Source organism: Malania oleifera, chromosome 8, assembly GCF_029873635.1.
Source record: "Malania oleifera isolate guangnan ecotype guangnan chromosome 8, ASM2987363v1, whole genome shotgun sequence".
In the NCBI taxonomy this organism is placed as follows: Eukaryota; Viridiplantae; Streptophyta; class Magnoliopsida; order Santalales; family Ximeniaceae; genus Malania; species Malania oleifera.
The window spans coordinates 6,391,711-6,417,646 of NC_080424.1; the positions used below are offsets into that span (position 1 = coordinate 6,391,711).

Below are 25,936 nucleotides of genomic sequence, written 5' to 3' on the forward strand. Positions count from 1 at the left end.
CCGTTAGGTCACCCGGACCCGCCTGTTTAAAACAGGTCCAAGTTTAAGAAAGATAACCCATTTAATAATTGGGCGGGTCACGGGTCAACCCGTTTATAAACGGGTTAAGTGGGTTTGGGCAGGTCACCTGGCAGGTGACCCGATAATTCGCTATGCTTCAGTTGTGCTTCTCACGCTTCACGGCTTCAGCTTCAGCCCCCCTTCACTTCAACTTCAAGCCTTCACGCGACTCACTCCTCATGGAGTCACGGTTCACTCTTCATAAACACAATCACACACTTAAAAAAAAAAAAAACCCTAACCCTAACCCGTGCCTCTCCACTCCAGCCTCCTCGTCTGGCCGTTTGGGTTGTCTCTGACCTCTCGGCTCTCGGCTCTCAGTCTCAGCTCCCAGCTCTCACTCTCTCTGTCTCTCAGATCCTCTCCAGCTTTCCTCTCTAGCTCTCCTCTCTAGTCCGGCAGTCTTTCCTCTCCTCTGGCGTGCTGGATCTACCAGGCTGTCGGTCATCTCCTGCCAGTCGCCGTCTCCTGCAAAGGTCGTTTATATAACCACAAAACTAGATAAGCAAACATAAACCACAAAACCAGATGGTCCAGATCTCACTTTACCCGTTTAAAAATATTTTTTTTTTGGGTGGAAGACTTTTGGGTGATGGGACTTGGGAGTGAGGAGTGTTGAGTTTTTTCCTATTTAATCTCTCCTCAAATTCAAACTCATAAAATGTATTGCTTTTTACATTTTATGTTCTTTTTATTTATAAATTAATAAATAAAATGCATTTTTTTTTAAAAAAAATGTCATTTTATATGAGATTTTAAAAATTTTTAAAATAAAAAAATTATATATTTTTAAACAGCTGACCCGTTACCCGCCCGCTTATTAAACGAGCGGGTTAGGGTTGGCATGTGTGTGATCCGTTTAACATCGACCCGTTAATGACCCGGCCCGTTTATGACCCGATCCGTTAGTGACCCGCCCAAACCTGGCCCGCCTACCCGTTTTGCCAAGCCAACATATAATACAATCAAATATTCTAAATAAGGAAATAATCTCCCTACAGAACAATATACAACCTTCTACATTTACCCACTTTCCTAATTTACTCAATATTCCCAAGGATACTCGTGATTTCAACATAATAGAAATAGAAAATATATTATATACAATTTGTTGATGTTTTTTTTTTTCTTTTTTGCATAAAAATATTATAGAATGTCCAAGATAGAGGGGAAATGCTTCTTAAATTTTGGCAGCTTATAATAATGCAGCTAAAAATTAATTTTTGAATTTTGTAACAATTTTTAAAGGCTCTTTCTTTTTAAATTTCAATTATTGGTACTTCAATATGGATACTTAAATGTTAAAAATTGAGGTATTAAATGTCACCAAAATTTGGTAGCATGTGTCAAAACACCATACTTGAAGTCTAATTCTCGAAGTTCTTAATGAGATCACCTAATTTGTAGGCCCTTATTCCAAAGCCTACTCAAAGGGAAGATTTTGCTTTCACCTTGAAAATGGTTTAAGTTTTGATTTAAAAGAAAAAAAAAAGTGCTTTGTCTACAAAAATGGAATTTTTTAAGGAAAAACAAATTCGAAGATTTTTGAATGGTAACTAAATCACCATCCCTAATCATACTAGTGAAGAGATAGGAACAAACCAAAAACCTTTAAGTCGTGAACTCAAACCCCCATGAACTTAGATAAGAGTTCTTTTTACCTTAATATGAAGATTGCTAGCTCTATTGGTAGGAATTCAATTAGGTCACTACCCATTTTAGCATGTTATAATAGGAAATGCTTTTGAGCCATCCTCCTCGACATGCTAACCTTGGGCGGTAGGAACCTATTGATCCATTTAAGGAGTCATCATATTATTATTTTAAGAAAAATATGAAAAAAAAAAAATCAAAAAATTCTAACGTCGACTCCAAGCTTGGAAATGCATCCAGAGAGAATTAGGATCTAGGAATCAATTTATAGACTGAGAAGGTTAATGAAACTTAAGAGATATCCATTAAGCACCTCAATCCACCCTTTTGATCTTCTTCTTTAGCAACATGATAATATATAGATCCTTGGTTTATCCTACGCATGCATAAGGAAAAACAAAAATAATAAACCATTAATGTTGTACCATGGTTCAACTCATACGTCCATATGAAAGACTTAAGTTGAGCAAGCCTATAAGAATAACTAATCATAATAAAAGGTATACATGACAAAATGGCTAAAAATCGGTTAATCCAAATTAGTGATTTAAAAGGCTCAATCGAGGCTTGCCTTGAAACTCACCTCAAGGCAAGGCATGCTTAAAATGCCTTGAGGTTCAATCTAAAATACCAAATTTCAAAAAGGCTAACGCATTACATGCTGAAGCTTACGCATTTTTACAAAAAGCACGCCTTTTGCGCCTTTGAAGTTGAGGCTTACGCATTTTGGGTGTATGATTTTCAAGTTAGAATTGGTTAGAAAAATTGAACTACATGTTTGTACAAAAGGAATGTCATAATATGAGTTTATTTCTAAAATTATTGAACCTCAACCTTTCCAAAATAACTGGACTTGTATTTTACATCATGAAAATAGTTTGAACTTTGTAATGGTATAGCTATCTCTTGTCATGATTTATGTTATGCGTTCAAGTCAGCAATTTTTGAATGGCCAACAAGTATTTTGCGAAGTACATCTAGTTTTTATTTTTAACATTATATTTGTGATTCTCTTAATTTTTACTTTATTTTAAATATATATAATTTATTTTCAAAAATTTTATCTTAATAAACAAAATCTCAAAAGGCTTACGCCCCAATGCCATAAGGCTTATGCCTTGCCTTTTGAAGGTTAGAAGATTGATTTTATTAAGACATGTGTTATTTAGCATGCCTATACATTTGATGTCGGTATTTAATGTTTCGCAGGTTACATTTTCTTGCATCAACTCTCTTCTTCCTAATCTTTTATGGGAAGAGGTGGAAGACAAAAGGAAAATTCATTGGCGCTCTTGGTAGAAAATTTGTAAACCTACCTCGAAAGGGGGTATGGGCTTGAGAAATCATAAAGAAGTCCAAAAATCTCTTCTCATGAAATTTGCCTTCAAATTGCTTACTTCTAACAATCTATGGTCAGGTTTTTTTAGGGCTAAATATTGAAAAAATGATCATTTATTAATAAAAGGAAGGGAAGACCAAATGACTCTCAGTTTTGGAAATCAATGATGGTCATCATTCTGAAAGTTATGGATAATGTTAAAATTTTGGTGAGAGGTGGGAACTATTCTTTTTGGTTCAATAGGTGGCTTATATTAGACTTGTCAACTGTGCGCACTGAGGATATTTTGAACAAGAAGCTGTGTATTAAGGATTGCTAGCTGAATAACAACTGGAACTCTGATTTATTATTGGAATTGGTTGAGGCCGACAGAAAAATAGAAATCTTGCATAATGTGCTGGCTGGTAAAAGTGGTTAGGATATATTCATCTGGAAGCCTGCCCCTGATAGTAATTTCTCTACAAAAATGGCATAGGAGGAAGTGAAAAGTAGAAGTGATAATTTTGAGTGGAATGACTGGTTTTGGCATTCTTTATTGCCTAGAAGAATCTCACCATGTTTATGGAAAGCCTAGTTCAGATGCTTGGCAATAGATGACAAAATTTAGGCCAAAGGAATATCGATGGCTTCGACATGTGATTGCTACGTGCAGAGAAGCCAGGAAATTAAACACTGATCAAATTCTTTCTTTAGGCGAGATTGTTTTAGAGGTTTAGGCTTAGGCTAGTGTGGTGTTGGGGATTCCTTTTCAATTATTCCTTCCCTAGAAAAATAGAATTGCAAACTAGTTCCACTATACTCGAAAATCGTCTATTAAAGGTATTTTAATCTGATTGATTCCGTGTTTGATTACGTGGTGCCTTTGGAATCGAATATGCAAAATGAGAATGGAAGGAGTTTATCAAAGTGTGAATCATACGTGGAGAAGTGTTCGATACTGGGTTAGTTCTTTAGCTGAGAGCTCTAATTCTTTTCAAAAATTGAAGACGTCGGACATTGCAATTTTGAAGGAGTTTCAAATTTAGCATCAGGGAGTTTGCAATAAGCCTAGAAAAATTGTCTCATTGGTTAAACCCTAGCAGGATAGATAAAACTTAATTGTGATGGGAGCTGTAGGGGTAATTCGGGTACTTTAGGAGGTGGAGGAATTATTCGGGACTGCCATGATATGGAGAAAGCGGTTTTTAAACTATTTTGGTAATTGTATAAATAATAGTATGGAATTAAAAGCAATTCTGGAAGGAATTAGTTTATGCAAACGACTTCATTATTTTAATGTGATTATTGAAAGTGACTCGCGAATTGTTGTTGATTGGTTATTGTTGACCCTATGGGTTATACCCTGTTTTGATTATGACAAATACTCATGTATTTAATTTCTGCTGAGTTGATGTGCAGGTTTATTTTAGCAGTATCATATGATGGCACTCGGAGACCCTTGGAGGAAAATGAAGACCTTGAAGACCCTAGAAATAATTTAATTGTTGTATTTCTTTGATGTAAAGGGTCTGTAATAGTAATTAGGGTTTTCGGTTTGTAATAAGCACACACATCACATGCATGATTTATTTTGTAAGCTCAAACCGAACCATGAATGAGATAGGACCTTAGGGTGCACCTTCGGTCGATCGACACCGATTTTTTTCGGTAACTCTATATTGGACCCCAAGTGACCTTAGGACACACACATATTCACATATATTTGTTAGGCACTTGAATAGGAATTGTTTGGGTCGATACGGGACCGAAATGCACACTTGGTGCACTTTCGGTCGACCAGCCAATTCAGTTCAATTTGGCCTGGTCAACTGAAACCGGTCCGGGTCAACTATTTGACCCAGGCCCGGTCGACCGAGCCCTTATAGGTCAGTTGACCTCGGTCGACCGAACCACCTGGGAGTCAACAGTTTGACCTCCCGGTCGACCGACCAGATTTGTACTCCAACTACCTGGTCGACCGAGGGGTCTTGGGAGGATTCCTAACGGTATGGTCGACCGAGCCGTGCAGTTCAAAAAGGGGCCGGTCGACCGAACCTTGGAGTTTTGGAAAATCGCCCTTGCCCGGTCGACCGACCACTTAGTTCAAAATGCCCCTGGTCGACCGAGCCACTTGAGTCCTGGTCGACCGAACCATTTCTGGTCGACCGGACCTCTCGAGTTGCTCCTATTTTTTTTACCACGATTAAATGGTTTAAGCAGGGTTAAAACATTTGAAAGGTCATTAAACTTTCCTAATTATTCCCAATAGGTCCCCAACGGTTATATTTCAAGGGTTGTCTATAAATACCCCTTCATTTGGAATAATTAGCATGAGATTAAAAATATTGATTAAGAGAAATTTTCTGAAAATCCCAAATCCTATAATACTCATATCCAATCCCCATTCACTCATGCTTACCTTTTTCGATCTCTTAAATCCTCTGTAAGTCGATTGAGTGTTTATATTTAATAGGTTTGCTCTCCCATTCATATTTGATTGATTTATTTTCATTGAGAGCTAAACCTAAGTATTCTTAGGAGACTTTGTTAATAAGTCTATCCTAAGAAGACTTTGATAGATCTTCTAAGATTTGCACCTTCATTGCAACATCTTAAGAAGATTGTATTTGTTTTTGGTTGCAAAACATTTTCAAAATACATTCAAATATCTAGTGTGCTTTGTCTTGATAAATCTTTAAAGAGATATATGTTTGTGTGAGAAAAATCTTTGTTGCAATATTCATTGATTTATATCCATAGTTGAATACAAAGATTAAACTCTTTTTGCAAACCAAACTTATACATTGCTAGAGCTTCATATACATATATATATATATATTGAGAAAACTTGTTGATTGAAATATATGAAGTTTGGATAATATCTTTGTTTGAGCACTTAGATTGAATAGCCTGTGATACAAAGATCATTTAGGTTTGCACTCTCACGTACTCATTACAACGATAGTAAATCTATTTGAGAGTTGACATCTTAGACCACATTGAGCTTACATATTGAATCATACTGTGGTGTTTGTAATTGCGCGTATTTGGGTACACATCTGCTTTACTTGAAAGCCTATTCATTGTACCATTTGATTGTATTTCAAATACTGTTGTATTTCCAGGCACGGGCCTGAAGAGGGAGACTAGCCCTGGAATAGTCCCGGATTGGCTTAGACCCGGTTAGGAAAGCTAGGTGCGTCGTCCTGTTAAGGCGTGTAGGTTGAGGTCAGCCCCGCTAATTGACCTGGTTAAGGTTGAGGTCAGCCCTGTGTTAATTTGACCTAGTTGTAAACGGTGTCGCTCCACCCTTAAGTGAGCTACTAGTGAATCCTCAAGCTTGCGAGCTTGAGGCGGGGACGTAGGCACAGTTGGCCGAATCCCGATAACATATCGTGTGTTTGCTTACATTTCCGCACTTTACATTTACCACACATGTATGTTATGGGTGAATGATGCGTATGACTTAATTTTCATATTATATTTATCTACGCATTTGGAAATTGCATAGACAGGCCCTAGGTTGTGCATATACTGTTGCTAAATACATTAACCTAGGAGAAAAAGTTTAAAATTCCAATTCACCCCCCCTCTTGGGAATACACAAATTCTAACAGTTATGGAAAGGTAGATGTACCTTGTGGTATCTTTAGGATTTTTGAGAGGACCTCGTGGCAGAGTTAGAAGGAATGAACTTCATGGTGATCCATCAATATAGGGAAGGCAATAGTACGGCTGATTTTCTCGCTAGAGAAGGAGAAATAGGAAAAAATGTCAACTACAAAGAACATCTTTTGCCACGTTCTCTGAAAGGTATCCTTTGGATGGATAGGTTGGGTCTCACTTCCTTTCATCATTAGTTCAATCTCTTGGTTTTTGTTTGGTGGGTTTAGATTTGTTTTATTTAGGTTTGTTTCTTGTTTAGCATTGTTTGGAACTGTGGTTTTGGTTTGGTTGGTTATTGGTGTTGTTTTTGGGAGGGCTTTAATTTATTTATCTATAATTTCCCAATACTTGTCTTGTAACCGCAGTATTCCTTTGCTAAAAGTGAGGCCATATCAATAAAGATTGCATTTAAAAAAAAAAAAAAAACTTTAAATTCATTGATAATCTCCTATTCTTATGTTTATTAGGCATCAATTCAATTAGCATATACCCTCCTATTGGCCAAGGCCTAGTCTCACAGTCCTAACTCTTATGTGCCTCTAGATTTTTCCCATCACCACATTCAAACTTAAGCCCAAATACTCAATTTTCTCATGATCAAAATAAGTCTATAAATTCATGTTCTAAAATATTTTAAAAAATTATAATTTCGTGATTATTTGTTAAATGTTTAACAATTTCCAAATTATAATTTTTAAAATAACTTTAGTTATCATGTTAAAAAATAAATTGTTCATCGAATGACAAAAAGAATTATATTAGGGATGAGAATGACGGATTATCTGCCATCCACCACAAATTATCCGATTTGAACCGCCATAAATCCGTAACTTAAAGGAGTCGGCTATAAATTGTAATATTCTCATCCAATAATCTGCTTAATCCACCATGGATTATCTTACCCAATCCGCCTTGTCAAGTCTAATTAAAGTAAATAATTATGGCCCATGACTCAACACCTAAGTCTATATGGAGGATCTAAGTTTAGAAAATCATAAGGATACAAACAACAAAAGAGATAAAATTTAACAAATATGAATGCACAAAGTTGTTTTGATAGTATATTTAAGCTTAAGGTTGGATCCCAAGTTCCTACTAGCTTATCCCCTTTCGAATTGGGGATAAAATCTTCAGCAATTCATTTCTCCAATGAAGCAGGCAATTGAGACAATAGGCAGAGACATGCACATGTACATGAGATAAACAAGGAAATTTTATAGGATGAACACATGCATCCTAATGCACTTTACTTATTTAAAGAGAAAAGTTTATACAAGATTTGAATTTAAGGAAAGTGACTTACTTTCAAGAATTGGTAGGCGAACCAAACTTCAGGGCTCTTGACAATTCTCCTCTGTAGTTCTTTGATGATCAATCTCTAATGACAAAGCATTTCCTTAATCTTCTATGGCATCTCCACCTTGTAGCTTGATCACTCGATAATGGATACTCTCTCTCTCTCTCTCTCTCTCTCTCTCTCTCTCTCGCACGCACGCACGTGCGTGCACACACACAGACACCCACCATTGCTAAAGTTTCTTGACTAAAGCGTGTCATATTTATACACCTCCAATGGAGAAACATAACGGCAACTGTAGACACCAAGCTTCGATGACATGTTTGGTTGCCAATTAATTGGTGACTATTTTGAAATCCAAGTGTAGAGAATCAAACTATTGACTATATAACTCGCTATTTTTATTTTAAAAAAAGGAGTTGCCACTTTATTTTAATTTTTAAAAAGATAAAATAAAATAAAGTCTTTTGAAAGAGATTTATGTTCAAGAGTACAATTGTGAATAGGGAAGATAATCCCTTTAATTTCTTCTCGATGAAAATTAAAGTATTAGCACCCTATAGTACCCATTTCATGAATGACTGCCACACTTACGTTGTATGTGCATCTCTCTCAAGAAAAGTGTAATGATTGAGAAAATTTAATTAATAAAAATAATAAAAGAAAAGGAAAGGAAAAAGAGAAGGGAAGAAAAAGGAATATTTAAAAAGGGTGTCAGCGAGCTCGTTGACAAACCAACTGGTCTCATCGACGAGCATTCTTCTTTGGCCTGTTGACAAGGGCAATGTCTCGTCGACGAGGAGTTACCGAAAGGGTTTGAGATATTCTTCATGGGATCCTTGATGAATCCACGTGTCTCGTCGACGAGTCTCTACCTATAAATAGCGTTTTCTTTCATTTTCAACGAGAAAATTTTGCATGGAGCCTCTTTCTACCTAGAAAAAAGGCCCCTCTACCTTCTCTCTTCGATTCCGGACTGGATTTGACCCGGTTTGACAATCTGGAACCACCATGAGGTTGGTAGGATCGTTCTCCTCAAAGCTGCGAGAGCTTATCGTTGATTTGGGGTTTTGGGGCACTATTCCAAAATCAAGGTAAGTGAGTTATTTTGGAGTTTTCTTAATAAATATAATTATTTGGAGCCTAGAAAGTATTAAATGAGTATTTTTTTTAGATTTGAGTGAGTATGAATTTTGGATTATAGGGTCTTGGTTTTTCGAGGAGCAGGTAAGGCGAAATACTTTATAATAGATTTTTATTAATTTTAAACCGGTTAAGTTTGGGTATAAAATTGTATATATATTTTGGAATAATTTTCTGAATGGTGCAGGTGTTGAAAATATTATTTTTTATTATATATTATATTGAGAAAAATCGTGTGGCATGAAAACAACTTTGATAATTAAATGGTTGCGAGTACTGCAGAATTATAATTTATTGTGTGATTGTGAATAATGTTTGGGCTGCGAATTTGGCTTGGTTGAAAATACTGTCTGATTACGTATACTATGGTAGATGCGTGGATGTGCTTGAGTGGTTGGTTTTGTTATTGATATGTTTTGTGGTTCATGTAAATTGCGATATAGCGTTGGCTGTTGTATGAGAAGGTCATTATATCGTACCTCATATAATCGTCATATAACGTTGGCAGTAGTATAAGGAGATCGTTATATGGGCATTTATATTGGGGGGTAAAACGTTGGCAATGATATGAGGAGTTTGTTTTACCTATTTACCATGAACAGGGTGGTTTGTGTTGTTATCGGTGTGATTATTAGTCCTGCGCAAACCAGTATTTTGTGGACATGTATTTTGTATGTATAATAGGCCTGTGTGGACTAGTCCTGTGTGGACGTGTATGTTGTATGTATGAGAGTCCTGTGTGGATATGGACCCTGTGTACGTGAGAATGAAGAATGTTTATATCCTGTGTGGATTGATTGTCGCATGCGTGTATGTGTGGAACTCTGTGAAATGATTGACATTAGTTGCGTGTAACTTTAATTACTTAAGTATTTATGGTAAAGTAGAATACTCTGCCCGAGAGCTTGCTGAGGAAGGCGAGTGCTCTGGTAATTATTTGTGGGTACTAGAGCAGAGGGAAGCCATTTGTATAGGCGAGTGACCTTCCCTATTCTGAGAGACTTTACCTGGATACATAACCCGAGAGCTTACTGAGAAAGGTAAGTGTCACGGTATTAGCACTAAAGCAGAGGGAATCTACTTGTATGGGCAAGTAGACTTCCCTATTCTCAGGAATTATCAGTAAAAATAATTATGTATATGCGTGTGTGATTAGGTGACAGAGGAGTCAACAATGATGTGATTAAGAAAACATTTTCTCAACTACTATTGTTAGTGAAATACAATTGCATGTATATTTTATAATTATATATTAAACACTTCAGCTACACACTATTGTAACTTATTTCTTCCTTACTGAGAGGTGTCTCACTCCGACGATTTATCCATCTTTTCAGGTCCTTCAGGTGGTCGAACTTAGAAAGCTCCAGAGCAGAGTTAGTTTTGTGAGTGGATTCAAGAATGGGTGTATGTATAGCTTTATGTTTAATTATTCTAGTCATATAATATAGAGAGTGTGGTTGTACCTTCTATGGGTTGAATATGTATATAAAGCACTCTGGTATTTTGTTTGAAGTTATTTAATTAATTCTACTGTGTGAATGGTATCAGAGATGCATGGACGGTCTCATAACACTCTGGGCCCCACGTGGCAGGTTCAAGGCTTTACAAAAAGTCAAATTTCTATAAATAAAAAACAATCTAAACTCATGAAAAATGAAGAGCAAAAGGGTTCAATCGACCATCCACCTGGTCAAATGCTTGCAGCAAAATTTCCTCTCTTTTCTACTTTTATAGAAGCATTTCATTACCCCAACCCCTTTTAAAAAGGATTTTGGAAGGCCCATGCAAAAAAAAAAAAAAAAAGCAAACAAACAAAGAAAAAAACTTAACATGAAGATCCTACTACTTTGATATTTTGTTTTCCAAAATAAACAAACATTTACACAAACTTTAAAGGAAAAGAGAAGAAAAAGAAAAGGACTAATTGTTCATTTTGTTGTTATGTTTGAGTCTATCAATATAGACCGACTACATCTCCTCAAGAGAAAATCAAATCATATGTTATTCATTAAAATATTTTCAAATTTAGAATTAAAAAAATATTTTGATTATGTTTTTAAATTCAAGAAAACACTTAAAGTCTTTGGATGGAAAATCTCCATTTTATTTTAAAACTTCTATTTTTTTTTAAAGTAAACTCTCTACAAATAAAAAGCCTTGAAACCAAGTTAAAATTAGAAAACAAAATATTTTTTCACCCTCAAGGTACTTCATAGGCGATTACTTCGAAAAATGTCATTTTTCTAATTTTTATTTTGAAAAGTTAGATTTTTTTATGAGAGAACAACTAATCCGCTTTAAAATCTAGTCAGACAATAAACTTAGAAAATTTTTGGAAAATGCCCCAAAGCCACGTAATGGTCATTCATTTTACAATTTGTTTAAAATAGTTAAAAAAAATTTTAAGGAAAGTGAATTTTCTTTCAACCACATCAAAATATCAACAATCAAACTCAACCATACACTATGGTGAGTGCTTTTGTTAGCCTTAGAGGCTACGTAAGCTTAATTGTCTTGTTTTGATGATAACAACTCATTAGTGGTTTTAGGTTAGCTTATCTTTGCATATCAAGCCATAGTAAGTATAAATACGAATGCAAAGATTAAATTTGTAATAGGTTAGACATCATCAAAAAGGGAGAGAATGTTAGCCTTGGTGGCTACATCATCATTGTTTAAAGTGCTTTGATGATATTAACCTATATATTGTTCCTAGTGTTATCCTATCTTTGCATATCATATTTAGTACAGGTACTCGTAGATGAAGTATTGGATCGAAGGCAAAGATTGAACCCAGTAGATTTTAAGAAAGAAAGATTAAATGGATACGTACTCAGAATGACCCAAGCATGACCAAAGGAAGCTTGATGTAATCTTATATGTATTTGGGGAGTGCTTGAGGTAGTCTATGTTGTAATTCTTATGGGTATGTTTTTTACATGATTTCTGAGCAAGAGTTGAGCATTGCATATGCATACTAGGACACTTGAGTTTATAGGATTGCATTAAAGTCACAAACTCACATTCATGGTTTTCAAAGTTAAATTCAAAGAGTTTGTCAAAAACAATCCTAAACTCAAAATATGTTTTCAAAGGGATAAGTTTTTAACATCTTAGTTTTAAGAACATTTTTATACTTGGTCCCGGTTTTGTCAAAGCATGGTTAATGTCCTAAAGTTTCAAAGAAGTCAAATACTTTTTATAAAAGAACATTCTAAGCATATAAGATATCAAATGATCTTTCAAAGATGTTTTCATAAATGAAGATATCTTATATTTAAGTGGAGACTCACTTGGAAAAGTTTTAATCTTCACTAGACTTCATATATTTTATATACTTTTGTCCAAAAATGTTTTAAGTGATTAAAATGTTTTTTGGTTGGGTTTAAAATCTCAGTGTTGCACTTATCAAATTTCCTAAACACCCTTTGGTATTTGAGGCATAACTTTTGTTAGAAAACTTCAAAAATGAAGATTTTGGTGTCCCTGGAAAGTTAAGAAAAAATTTCACAAGTTTCATGCTGATAACTTTTTCTAATTCAGGGCACTCGTTGACGAGAATAGGGGATCCTTCGACGAGTGACTAGTTGACACTAGTTGACGAGTGTAGGGCACTAGTTGATGAGCCCAACGGGCAGAATGACGCTAACGGGCAAAAACGACTAGTTTTGTTTGGGAATTGCTCCCAACGGTCCAATAACTCCTAGTTGGGTATTTTGTCTTTAAATACAAGCTCTTAGACTTGTTTAGACATGGTTTTGATGATTTATACAAGCTTATACTGAAAAATATCCTTGATTCCAAAACTTAACACATTACATCTTAGTTCATATTCACAAGTGCTCATCTCTCTTGTTCTCCAATCTTGTTTGATACAATTCTTGAGAGAGAAGTGTCAGATTTGCTTTGTATTTAATATTTGCTCATTCAAAGGGCATTCTCATTGTAATCATCTACTTCGTGTAAGGTTCTTTGTGAACCATTGTGAGGGTTCTTGGTGAACCGCTTGGTAAAGGCTCTTTGTGAGCAAGTAAAGATTTGTTTCCAAGTTTAGGGTTGTGTACTCGAGTTGTAAGGCTTACTCTGCCAGGAAAAGAGCGTTGATAGTGGATTGTAGAATCCTTGTCTTCGTGCTAAGGCATGGACTTAGGCTTGGAGCTGAACCACGTAAAAATCTCAGTGCTGATTTTCTCTCCCTATTCTTTATTTTATTGTCTTGTACATGATTTGTAAAGACCCAAAAAAAATTTATTATTAACTAATTAATTATTATTATTAAATTGAATTAATGAAATAAATAATAGGATGAATATATAAGTATACATATATATATATATATGTATGTGTATGTATGTGTGTATGTATAATATTAATATAATGTTATAATGGTTAAAGTAAGATAATAAAGTAATAATATAATATAATTAAATATAAGTGGAATGTATTAAATGCACTCCATGACACTTGAAATTAAGGTTATTATAATATATATATATATATATATATATATATATATATGTGTGTGTGTGTGTGTGTGTGTGTGTGTGTGTGTGTGTGTGTAAGTTTATGATATTCTATATATAGGTTAAAGTAGATATAATATTACTATAGTGGTTAGTGGTTAGTATTACTATTGCATGCAATCTTCAATTTTAAAATTGAATCTTCACTCTTGCCAGAAGCCTCATGCCCTCTCTCTCTCCCTCCGACTCTCCTCCACGGCCACCTCTCTCTCTCTCTCTCTCTCTCTCTCTCTATAAAATTTCTTAGCGAATATTGGGCCGATCGGGAAATAGAAGGTACCGTTGGATTCCTATCTCCGTCACCGACATTTCTACAGAGTGGATTTGTCATGGGAGTAACGTGGGAACCACTCATGAGGTAATGTAAACCCTCACTTTTTACTCAATTTTTCCTTAGATTTTCAGCTAATTGGCGATCAGGCACCACCACGAAATCCTAGTTTCGATCGTTGTCATTTTGGTCGGAGTAAATTTTCAATTTGGGTTTCCTAAGCACCACTCCAAAGCGAGAGTAAGATTTAGGGAATTAAGTAAATTAGTTATATTTTAGAGTTTAATTATTTATTTGGAATTTATGTGCCTAGAAAATGTTAAAATAGTATTTTATGTAAGGTTGTTTTAATTGAACTAGGTTTTTTGATTCAGGTTTCGGGTGAGCGCCACAGGTATCTTTTCGGGGTCCCTGTTGGCATAGTTCAAGAGCACAGGTAAGGGGAAATATATATTAAACTGGATTTTATGAATTAAACAGACAAATGGATTATGTTAGGTATATATGTATATGTTTTCTTATGAGTTAAAAATGTCAATCGTTTAAATTATGATTTTTGAGCCTAAGACTGTTTTATTAGTTATGTATATGTGAAAATGGACTAATAAAAATGAAAGATTTTTCAGGATAATTATGTAAGAAATTAAAGGTATATTTTTAGTATATGAGTGTTAAATGTAAGTTGGCTTATTTTATTGTAAAGGTATGAATTTTACTGCAAATTTGTGTGGCATGAGTAAAATAGAAATTCTGTGTAAATTATGTTATATGTATGAGATGTAGGTTATGCAGGAAATGCATTGAGAATGAAAATGTTATATGAATTATGCTGCATGTGATTGTTAAAATAACCATGGAAATAATGAATAGCTGAAAGGAGTTGTAGACTAACTGATAACAGCTGAAGGGAGCTGTAGTAGCAGGCTAAGGCATATTTATGTTGACTAACTGATGTACAACTGATAGGAGTTGTAGTACGAATGCAAGGGAAATGAAATGAAAATGAAAATGAAATGAAATGGAAATAAAATGTAAAATGCGAATGATGTAAAATGGGAAAGAGCTACGTAAAGCGAAACGCTACGGAATGTCAAAGCTGAGAACATGAATAGATGAGAAATATATAATAAATGATAGACAAAATAATGTATTATGGTATTATCAGTATTTATGTTAGTATAACATTGTACATATTAAGGGCGGAGTAAACTCTTCGTCCAAGGGCTTGCTGAGAAATGTGAGTGCCCTAATAGGTATCAGATGTAGCAGTAGGCTGCATAACGTACTAGGGCAGAAGGAAATTACTTGTATGGGAGGGTAAATTTTCTTATTCTCAGGAGGCTTTGCTGGTAAACCATTGTATAAACCGTGTGAGTACAAGATTACTTTTTTACCTGAGGGCTTACTAAGTAAGATAAGTTCCCTGATATGCTTTAGTTGTGACCATTGGTTGCCTAAAGTATCAGAATAGAGGGGTGCTACTTGTATGGGCAGGTAATCACCCCAATCCTTAGGTATTCTCGTGAGTAAAATATTTTACATGTGTTTGATCAGGCTTAGGAAAGGATTTTAGAAATTATGATAATGGTTTGCAAATGATGAATACATATGCATATGTTATTTACAAACCTCATGTTGGCCACACGCTGAATTAGTATATTGTTTCTTCCCTTACTGAGATGTGCCTCACCCAAATATAAATTTATCTTTTTTAGGACCTCCATGTGATCGAGCTAAGAGAGCTCAAGGTTATTATAGCATTTTTGGATATGAAAAGGAAAAAAGGTATAAACTTTGATGATACTTTTGGGATGTATAAGTTTTATGTTTTAAGTCTTCTGAGTTGCAAATACTGGAAGTTTGTAGATTATGTTTTTGGAGATATGTATATATGTGGATACAGAAGGATGAATGATTTATTTTGGAATGTAGATAGATGTAGAGAACTCTGGTATTATATTGGTTGAGGATTGTAGTTATATGTTCTACTGCGTAATTGTTAATGGAAAACAGGTACAGAAAAATGGATTACGTGACACCCAGATCCCACCAGGCGGGTTCGGGGCACCACGAAACACGGTTTATTCAGGCATAACACACTGAACTGGGTTTTCAAGTTCAAAGCATTACATGATTTATATTTTGTATATTGTGATATAATTGCTTGACATCTTGTCAAGAGATTTTATTTTGTAGAGAAATTGAACATATGCAAAGAGTCAATCACCCCCCCCCCCCTCTGACTCTACATTGTATATCCGTTGCGGGGCACACTTTTATACTCCCAAACTACGACGCTTAACAGCTTTGATTCATCAACATTACTAAAATACCAAAAAAGTCCAAAAACAATGACAAAGATTTAGCCTTTAAACTAGGCAGTCGACTGCTCTTCATAGACCGGTCGATCGTCTGCAAGAGTCAAACAACTAAATTCTTTTAATGAAGTGGCAATTGGCCACACCTACAAACCGGTCAACTATTTGCATGCTTCTTTCTTAAAAATATACAAATTGCATGCAATTTTTTTTTTTAAATCAAAACATAATTCTTCTCTAAATGGATTTAGAAGACATGTTAACACTCCTAACTAGCATAAGGAATCATGCCAACTTGCATTACAACAAACATGAAATAATGAGATATTACATAACAAAATGAATTTAAAATAAAATGCATGACTAACGTGAAGACTGCCTTGTAATATAGGACAGAGGAAAAACTCCCCCCACACACCCACCCCCCCCCCCCCCAAAAAAAAAACAGTTATGAAAAAAAAAAATGGAAAGATGGAAAATGACTGAATGAATGATGAATGGTATGAATTCTCAAATAGAAATTTCCTCGCACAAGTATGCACAAAAATCACTTAAATACTAACAAAATCCCTTTCTTTTCCCCTATAGGCATACATGAAATGGCCTCCTACATGGTCTATTTACAAACCGTGCAAAAGTGGAGCAAAATGACCTTAAATTTTGAATTTTAAAAATTAAAATTCAAACTAAATTAATCATCGATCAATTAATAACTATCAGTCCTGGTTGCTAACTGAGATATGGCTATAACTAGGACACTTAGTGCATCCAAAACTACCAACCAATCAAATCAACTAAATTTAAAATTTACAAATTTATCAAAATCGATTGATCGCCCCTATAAAGGTTGGTCAAATGCTATCGAATGGCACTAAAATCTCTTCGCACATGCATGAAAAAACGAGGAGGAAAAGACGATCTGTTGATCATCATTAAATGATCGGTCAACCGCCCTATGCCATATTTCTTGACTCTTTGTTTTTTAGCCCAATATTCAAATATTTGGTTGGGTTATGAATTTATTTGGGTAAAAAGAATTAGTAGGTACCATATTTTTACATACATTATAGTTGAAAAAGGAGTTTGGTCTTAGGAAATAGTCCAAAAAAAATTTAGGTGCCAGGCTTATGATAGCACCACTAGTCTAGGCACTGTGGGATAGCTATCAATCGTGTCTAATGAGCATCACTTGCTTACGTGGTATAGGTCAACTCATTTTTAATGTCTTTTTAATTATTTTTATTTTGAGCCATTTTAGACCCTTGATGAGATAAGGCCAAGTTACGGTCCTAGTGCCTAATTTCAGGCTCTAAGAGAGCCCTCAATTAAAACAAATTTACACCAAGTACTTAAAAAGGTAACTTTGCACTAATGGTACAAATGAGTCAAGCATATTCGCAAGTTACTCGATATCAATTCATTTTATAACTCAGCTCAACTCCAGCTCTACTCTATTTCGAGTTGAGTTCGAGCCACTAGAATAGGTTAACGATCCGAGTTCAAGTTTTGTAATATTGCTCACGAGCTTAACTGAACCTAATGAAGCTTTTGTAATTTTATTATTCTCCATATTATATAAGTCATATAATGTATATTTTGTTATTCAATATCATATATACATTATTTTTTTTATATTAATTTATAAATGAGTCATGTTTAATCTAGGTGAGTTCAAGTTTTAAAAACTTGCAGTTGAGTCAAGTTCAAGTTCAACGATTTTCTACTCAATCGGGTTCAAGTCGAATTCAAGTATCCCATTGTATTGATTCGACTCGATTACACCTCCACTTTGTACCAAGTTTGTGATGTAATATATGGTGTTCATAATTACACTCAAAATAAAAAAGGGAAAGTTACTTCTAAAAAAAATTAAATATAACGTGTGAATGCAAATGGATTTGCTTCACTAAAAAATAATGATGTAAATAATATTGCTATGATGGACTTTTTAGGGTTTGCTCTATAACACTAATAACTCTCCCAATGCACTAAAATTGACCTTTAAAATTATAGCTCCGCAAGCTAATTCCTAGTCATATGCTTGGTATAGCTAGTTAAGTTATGCCCTTGTTGGTTGGTCTGCCTTACTTAGGAGATGAACTTAAAGGAAACCCAAATTTTGTGGAGTGATTGCAATCCCTTCCATTCCTAATAGGCCAAGATACTCTATTGTTTGATGACTTTATCCTTTCTGCACTAAATTACACTAATTACTTTAGTTTTTGCTTGAAGTACTTGAGTTTTTTGCCGCTCAAAAACTTAGCATGCTAATACTTCAAAATTTCTTTGTTAGAAATTTTGAGAATGTGACTAGTATTTCTCTTTTCTAGGCTATGGGGAACTCATTCGTCCTTACGTATTGATTCATAGAATTATCTTGTTTTTTTTTTTAGGAGGTTCCCATAAATAATGTCAATTGATATTTAAAGTTTAAACACATATCAACAACGTTGAATTTTGATATCAATCTAGGTTTGGAGAAAGTTTTGCAAAATAAAATCATGTTGCTCCTACTTGAATGCCAAATGTCCAAGTTAGAGTAGGTTCAATGGAACATAAACATAATTTATAGGGAATATGTTCAAGTATAACTAAAAGCATGAACTCTCGTGCATGTGTGTTCTTTTTGGAAATGGTGAACCTTCGTTGCAACTAACATAATTAAAATTATTTTTCAAGTTTTACAAAATTTTCTAGTGAAAATATATTATTATTTATTTTTTACAATTATAAAATTTTACCAATGGATCCAAATAGTATTTATTCCTAAGTAATATCTAATTTAGTTCACATTTTCTAACCTAAATGAACTCTGACGTTTCACCAGAACAACGAACACTCCAATCTAACTTTTGGGCTCCCTAACTAACATAAAATTCTTTGAGTAATTATCTTTACCTTTATCTTCCATCAATTTTAATAACTATTCTATATTGTTACAATCTTATAATTATCATGCAAACCCTAATTAAATAACAAACTTAGGTAAGATCCCATTTTAAATAACCTTAATTATTATTATTATTATTATTATTATTATTATTATTATTATTATTATTATTATTATTATCAGAAACTGACTTCTTCATTCAAACTCTAGCTCCAATGGGAATTTAAGCCTGCTAGCCTTGTGACACTATTTAGTTAGTTGGAGGGTGACCAAGTTGTATGCCGTTTCATAAATTAGCGAATCGTGGGGAGCAGTTCTCACAATCCAGGCAGCTGAAAATTAATACTAATTAAAGAACAGTTGACAAAATCATATCAAAACATGGTAAAGAACACTTATGTTCTAAAGTAATGCAAATTAAATCCAATTATCTACACAAAATTACTAGAGATTACACTTGCACAGCGATCATATACATAACTTAAAGGATGATCTGCAAATAGCAAAAGAAATTTTAATAGAAATGAAATACATCCCGTCTGGGCAACATGCAGAGAAGAGAGCTTGATCTAGGTGATCACTTTCAAACCTGTTCATGAATCAAAAAACAAAAAGAAAAAAAATAACTCCCAGAAAGAAAATAACAAGGAATGGATAAAATCTTATGAACACCACAACTCACTGATACGCATGCACACTTAATTAATCCTCTACAGAAAGATGAAACAATCCAGGGATATTAGAGGATTATCGACATCCTCCGCCGGAACAGAGTCCATTATGTCTTGGCTAGACAACATTTCTTCTCCAACACCAATTTCAGAACCAATATGATGAGCATAAGTCTTCCTCAAACAAGAGCCTGTGCTTGAAATGCTGCTCTTGGGACTTGCATGCGCGACATGTTTCTTGCTTGTATATGGTGATGATACCGAATTAACCGCGCTTGCTTTTAGATCGATCCAGCGCTTGCCATAGCTATTTTCTTTTGGGGTGTTCGACAAAAGTCCCCTGCACTTATCCCCATTAAATCTTCGGCTGGGAGAGGGCGACCTCAAAGCTCTACTTGGAATGTAATGCATCGAATCTGGCCTATCGGGTTCCCTCCGAAAGCTCCTTTGTCTCGTAAGAGTAGTACTACTAGGTGAACAAGGCCGAGTGAATGTCGAGTCTGGCCTACTGGGTTCTCTCCGAAAGCTCCTGTGTCTCGAAAGAGTACTAGGCGAACTTGAACGAGAAAATGTCGACTCAGGCCTATCGGGTTCTCTCCGAAAGCTCTTCTGTCGCGTGAGTGTACTAGGTGAACTTGCGCGAGCCCTCTTCTGCAGAGCAGACCCTGCAGCCACCCTCTCTGGCACCAATTGCTTTGCTTGAGCTACCACAACCGATCTAGCCGGCAGGTCTAATGGAGCTCTCTTCTGCAGAATATGCGGATTTTCCTTGACGCAAGACCACAGAAACTCATTGGAAAACGCTTTATCCTTCGCGCTTGAGATCGAAGACGTGGCCGAGGAAGACAGTGAGCATGAGCTGGCGGTGTTAGTGGTGCTGCCGGAAAAGGAAGAGAAGGAGGAAGTGCAGGGAGAAGGAGATTGGGAAGGAGAAACTTTGTATGAAAGAGGACTAGGAGTAGTACAAATTGTGGGTGCTGGCGAGATGACAAGCTTGTCTTGGACGTGGCCGCATTCTTCCAGCGAAGTAATTTTCTGGGGGACTTTCTTGGGTCTGCATTTGCTAATGCAAGACCCCATGTTGTTCTGTTTGGATCAGAGGAAAAGAAAATTTAGGTTTCAGAAGAAGAAGAATGGATGGGCGGCCTCTGGAAGTCGATGTAAGATAGGAATTCGTTTATATATGTAAGCAATTGTAATTAGGAAAAGAAAGGGAAAGGTGGGTTAGCTTTTGCTTTTTTTTTTTTTCCTTCTTCTATCTTCGGATGTTTGAAACGGAGTGCCGGGTTAAGAGTCCGTTGTGCAACGGTTGTGTAGAGGAAAGGCTGATGATGGTATTACTTTCTTATTATTCTTTTTCTTTTTTCTATTAGATATTATATGCTTTCCGGGCCAGGCACAGGGAAGTGGGAATGCATGCCTTTGCTCATTCTCCAGTTGTGCGTCTCATGTCGAGACTCGAGAGCCGTTCATTTTGGGAGTCCCAGCCAGCCTTGGAGGAAATTGGGGCTCTAAGGAAAGCTTTCAAATCTATTTTTTTGGTTTTCTTGTTTGCTAGCAAGGACAACTTTAGTTTTAGCTTTAGCGATGATTTTTTTTCTTTTCATTTAATGAATCGCTGATATCTTATATATATATATATATATGAAGGTGGGTCTCATGGCTGGGCATATGTGAAGATTCATTTAGGAATTATATGCCTAAGTTTGGGTGCGTAAACTTTGGGACTTCAATGCGAATTTGTATAGACTTAGATAAAATATAATATAAAATTATATTAATTTTTAAATTTAAATAAATTCAAAGTCAAACCTTGAAATCAATTATCCAAAACACTATATATATCTCTTATGAGAAGGAAAAGTTGTGTACTTATGCTGGAGTGCCTCTTGAATATTCATTTTTTATTAAATGTAAAAAATTTAAAAATTAAGAAAATGTGTGTTTAAAACTTATTGTAATAAATAAACAAATAAATAATAGGATTTAAAACTTACATTAAATGTATTTTGCACACAAGTTCCATACAGTGTTCCATGAACATTTTTTATATACAAGAATACTTATTGTAATAAATAAACAAATGAATAATAGGATTTAAAACTTATATTAAATGTATTTTGCACACAAGTTCCATACAGTGTTCCACATAAGCCCCAAACTGTGTCTCTCTATGATATGCAATCTTCTTGTATCATATATATTTACTATTACCCATATATTATATGTCAATCTCCTGGATATTCTCTCTCTCTCTCTCTCTCTCTCTCTCTCTCTCTCTCTAAAGTACTTTCAAATTTACTTTTTCATGTTGGATGGTGTCTATGAATCCTAAGATTTCAAAACCTACAAGCTCTCGAGAAAATGATGGAATCTCTAAAAAATCAACTACAATTAGGTTTTTCTGAGGAAGTCGAAACCGATTACTTGACTATTAAGTTGGAGATTCAAGTATGGGAGAATAGGAAAGCATCTCACCTAAGACAAATTGCGAAAAAAAAAAAAAAATGGTTGATTGAGGGGAATCAAAATTCTAAATTCTTCTATTCAGTTATCAATTAGAGGTGGAATAAGAACCGTATAGACCGTATGGTTTTGAATGACAGGAGGATTTTGGATGGTGTGGAAGGAATACATAATGAAGTTGTTGCTTTTTTCAGAATCTTCTCTTAGAGGCTTCAGTGGTTAAACATTGTGATCTCTCCAAGTTAATTTAAAGGCAGATTTCAAATGTTGATAATAATTTTTTCTACGCCGATCTGACAAAAGAAGAAATTAAAAGAGCAGTATTCTCTATTCCCAAAAAAAGCAGTCTGGGACTAGATGGGTTTGGCTCTGAATTTTATATTTCTTGCTAGGACATTGTTAAAAAAGATGTCTTGGATGCGGCAAAGAATTTTTTTCAGGGCACTCTTCTTTCCAAGTTCTTTTCCTCTTAGTTTATTGTTTTAATTCCGAAAGTGGACAATCCTTCTAGTTTTGATAAATTCCGGCCTATTAGTTTGGGATTTGTGGCTTAAATTTTTTTTTTCAAGATTATTATTGTTAGGCTAACTGAGATTGTTAATAAGTTGGTCTCACATGAGTAAGGTGCTTTTACTCCCGAGCGTAGTATTTTTGAGAATATTATGTTTGCATAGGAAATGATTCATTCTTTGCATAAAAAAAATGGTTGGCGGAAATGTGATGGTAAAACTGGATATGGCTAAGGCTTATGACAGAGTGAATTGGAATTTTCTTTTAGAGGTTCTTAAGGCTTTTGGCTTCTTTGAAAGGTTTTGCAAGCTCATAAAAAATTGTGTGGAGTCCTCGTGGTTTTCTGTTATAATGAATGGAACTTTTCAAGGGTTTTTTCAATCGACTAGAGGCTTGAGGCAAGGGGATCCACTTTCTCCTTATTTATTCATCATAATGGAGGAGGTTTTAATAAGGTTGCTTAAGAAAAACTATGAGATAGGTTGTAATGGCCCGACTTGCCATGTGGGTCTCGAGGTGCTACTTTAGTGACGTCTATGTACCTGATACCATATCATGATAATTGCAGCAGAATTAAATAACATATTCTCCAAACACATTACCAGAGTTTTGATTACTATTATACATAAATGTCTCTAAATATCCAAATTACAACTCAAAATACTCAACCAAAAAGTAAACTCTATCTAAACACATTACATGTATCAACTATACGACAAGCTCGGTCCCTCTAGTCAGCTAAACACGATCCTTGGGGTTTCCTGAAATGATAGTTTGTAAAGTAGGGGCAAGACACAGTTTAGTAAGGGAAATATTAAGTTAATGTTAGTGTGTGCTCAGCATGCATTTAGTGTACAGAAAATAACAAGTTCACTAAGTAGATAAACACAATTATGAAATCATTCTTATTTTACACTCACACACACAATTAGCCGAGGATAGGAAAGATTACTCACCTATACAAGTAGTTTCCCTCTGCTCTAATACCATTACTGCTACTAGGGTACTCACCTTTCTCCACAAACTCTCGAAATTATCTTATTAATTATCCGTATTCACATAAATTAACAAATATGCATATAAGACACTTCCAGTAACAAACACGTCATTTATTTCCTCATGGCACGGGTTGCGCGGTCCAAAGGCTGGACTATTGTTCTGGGGGATCCACCTAGACAATAGTCATTTGTATTCTCCACTAACATACTCTGCAGGTCTACACAGCTCCAACTGTTGGTCCGATTGCCCTCACCCAGGGGGGGTACATTCACCTCACGTAGACAAATCGGACAAAGCCACCCCACACCTCTCAGCACAGGTGTGGGCGCATAGGGCCATATAAAAAATCCCTAGCAATGATACCATACTCACAATACACTGGTCCCCAGGGTTCCTAAAGCATATCATGCAATTTAGATAATAGAATCACCATTTAAAACATCAATTCACATATATTTCTTATTATTTCAAAAACCTGCCCCTCGGCCACAAATACAATTTGGCTCATAGCCGTTTAAAAAAATCCCAGCCCTTGGCTGTCATATCAAATCCCTGCATTATTCACAAGCATTTTTAGTATTTCGCAAACAATTTCAGTATTTCACAAACACTTCAATATTTCAAAATCCCAATTCTAGATATACAATAATTCATACCAATTAAATCATCTACCACACGATTTCGACATTTTAACATACCCATATAAACAAACAACCTTTCTACTGTTCATTTTATTCAAAGATACCATACAATATATCCTAGGTGTGTAAAATTCTTTTCGAACGATTGGTTTTCAAAATAACCTTTAAATTCTTGAATAAATATATATATATATATATATATATATATATATATATAAACATAACAAGTAAATTGATTCAATTTCCATAAAATTACTCACTTAACTTAATCCCCTTACCTGATTCCTGAAAAAACTTGATAAAACCCCGACCTACACCCCACCGCGTTCAAAACCCCTGAAATCCTGAAATTCAAACTTTACCATATTATTCATCACAATTCCCATAATAACTTTCCCTAAAATTCCCTTAGATTTTGTGTAAGAACCTGAATCGTGATATTAGGTTTTATAAATATAGAAAAATCCGGATTTTAACTTCTTAACTAAGCTAACTCTTTCCTCTTTCTCTCTCCCCTTCGAACCTTTCTCTCTCTTTCATTGATTTTGGGCTAGATTTACGTCGAATCAACAATCCGAAGTCACCAAGACGCTCCTAGAGAAGTTCTCTCCAAATCTGCCAGAGCAGATCGTTGGTGAAAGCAAGTTAGAAATCATCCCTGAGTTGAGGTAAGGCTTTTTAAACCAAGTTTGGTCTTATGATAGTTATGAGAAATGATATACACGTAGAAATACTGAAGTTTAATACTGGAGTTTTCAGTTTCAGGATATTGATCAAGAAATCCTACAGGGGTTAGACCAGGATATTTTAGGGACTTTCTCAGTAGCCAGGTAAGGGAATAAACTAAAGCAGTTACTTTCTTGCAAATTATTGTTATTTATGAGAAAAGTTATTTTCAGGAAAAGCATACATTATATATGTATAATGCGAAGGAAATGTACATTTGAGAAAATACCATTACTATGCTGAAATGTATATATACGTATGAGATGCCAGAAACTGTGATTTAAGAATACAATGTATGGTTTTATACAGCAAATGTGTGGCATGAACATTATTTTACATGGAAGAATACCATGATATGACAAATATATGAATGGAATACATTTTAAGAAATTAGAAAAGAGTACAATACATTACAATGTTGAAATACATGATAAATGATTTATTTTCAGAATAATAAGTATGATATGTTCGGCGCAGGCCGAAATTTATGAAATGTTCGGTGCAAGGCCGTAATTTATGAAATGTTCAGCGCAAGGCCGTGATATATGAAATGTTCGGCACAAGGCCATGATATATGAAATGTTCAGCGCAAGGCTATGATATATGAAAGATGCTATATGATTATGTATTATACGTTATCAGAACCCAGATTTTAGTTTAGTTCAGTTCAGTTTAGAAGCTCGGTACCGTAACTATATAGATCAGATATCTATATTCAGATTAGTGCTAACCACCCCACGAGGGGGTGGGAGATGGATAGTCGATGTGGCTTTCAGTGTAG

The 25,936-nt window shown here is 35.0% G+C and overlaps 1 protein-coding gene across 1 annotated transcript; it reads right to left on the minus strand.

Moving 5' to 3' along the window:
• Positions 1–19,548: 19,548 nt before the first annotated feature.
• LOC131161662 (uncharacterized) lies at positions 19,549–20,951 on the minus strand. Its single transcript, XM_058117579.1, has one exon. The coding sequence runs from the start codon at positions 20,891–20,893 to the stop codon at positions 19,853–19,855; it is 1,041 nt and encodes a 346-aa protein (XP_057973562.1). The 5' UTR covers positions 20,894–20,951; the 3' UTR covers positions 19,549–19,852.
• Positions 20,952–25,936: the final 4,985 nt, after the last annotated feature.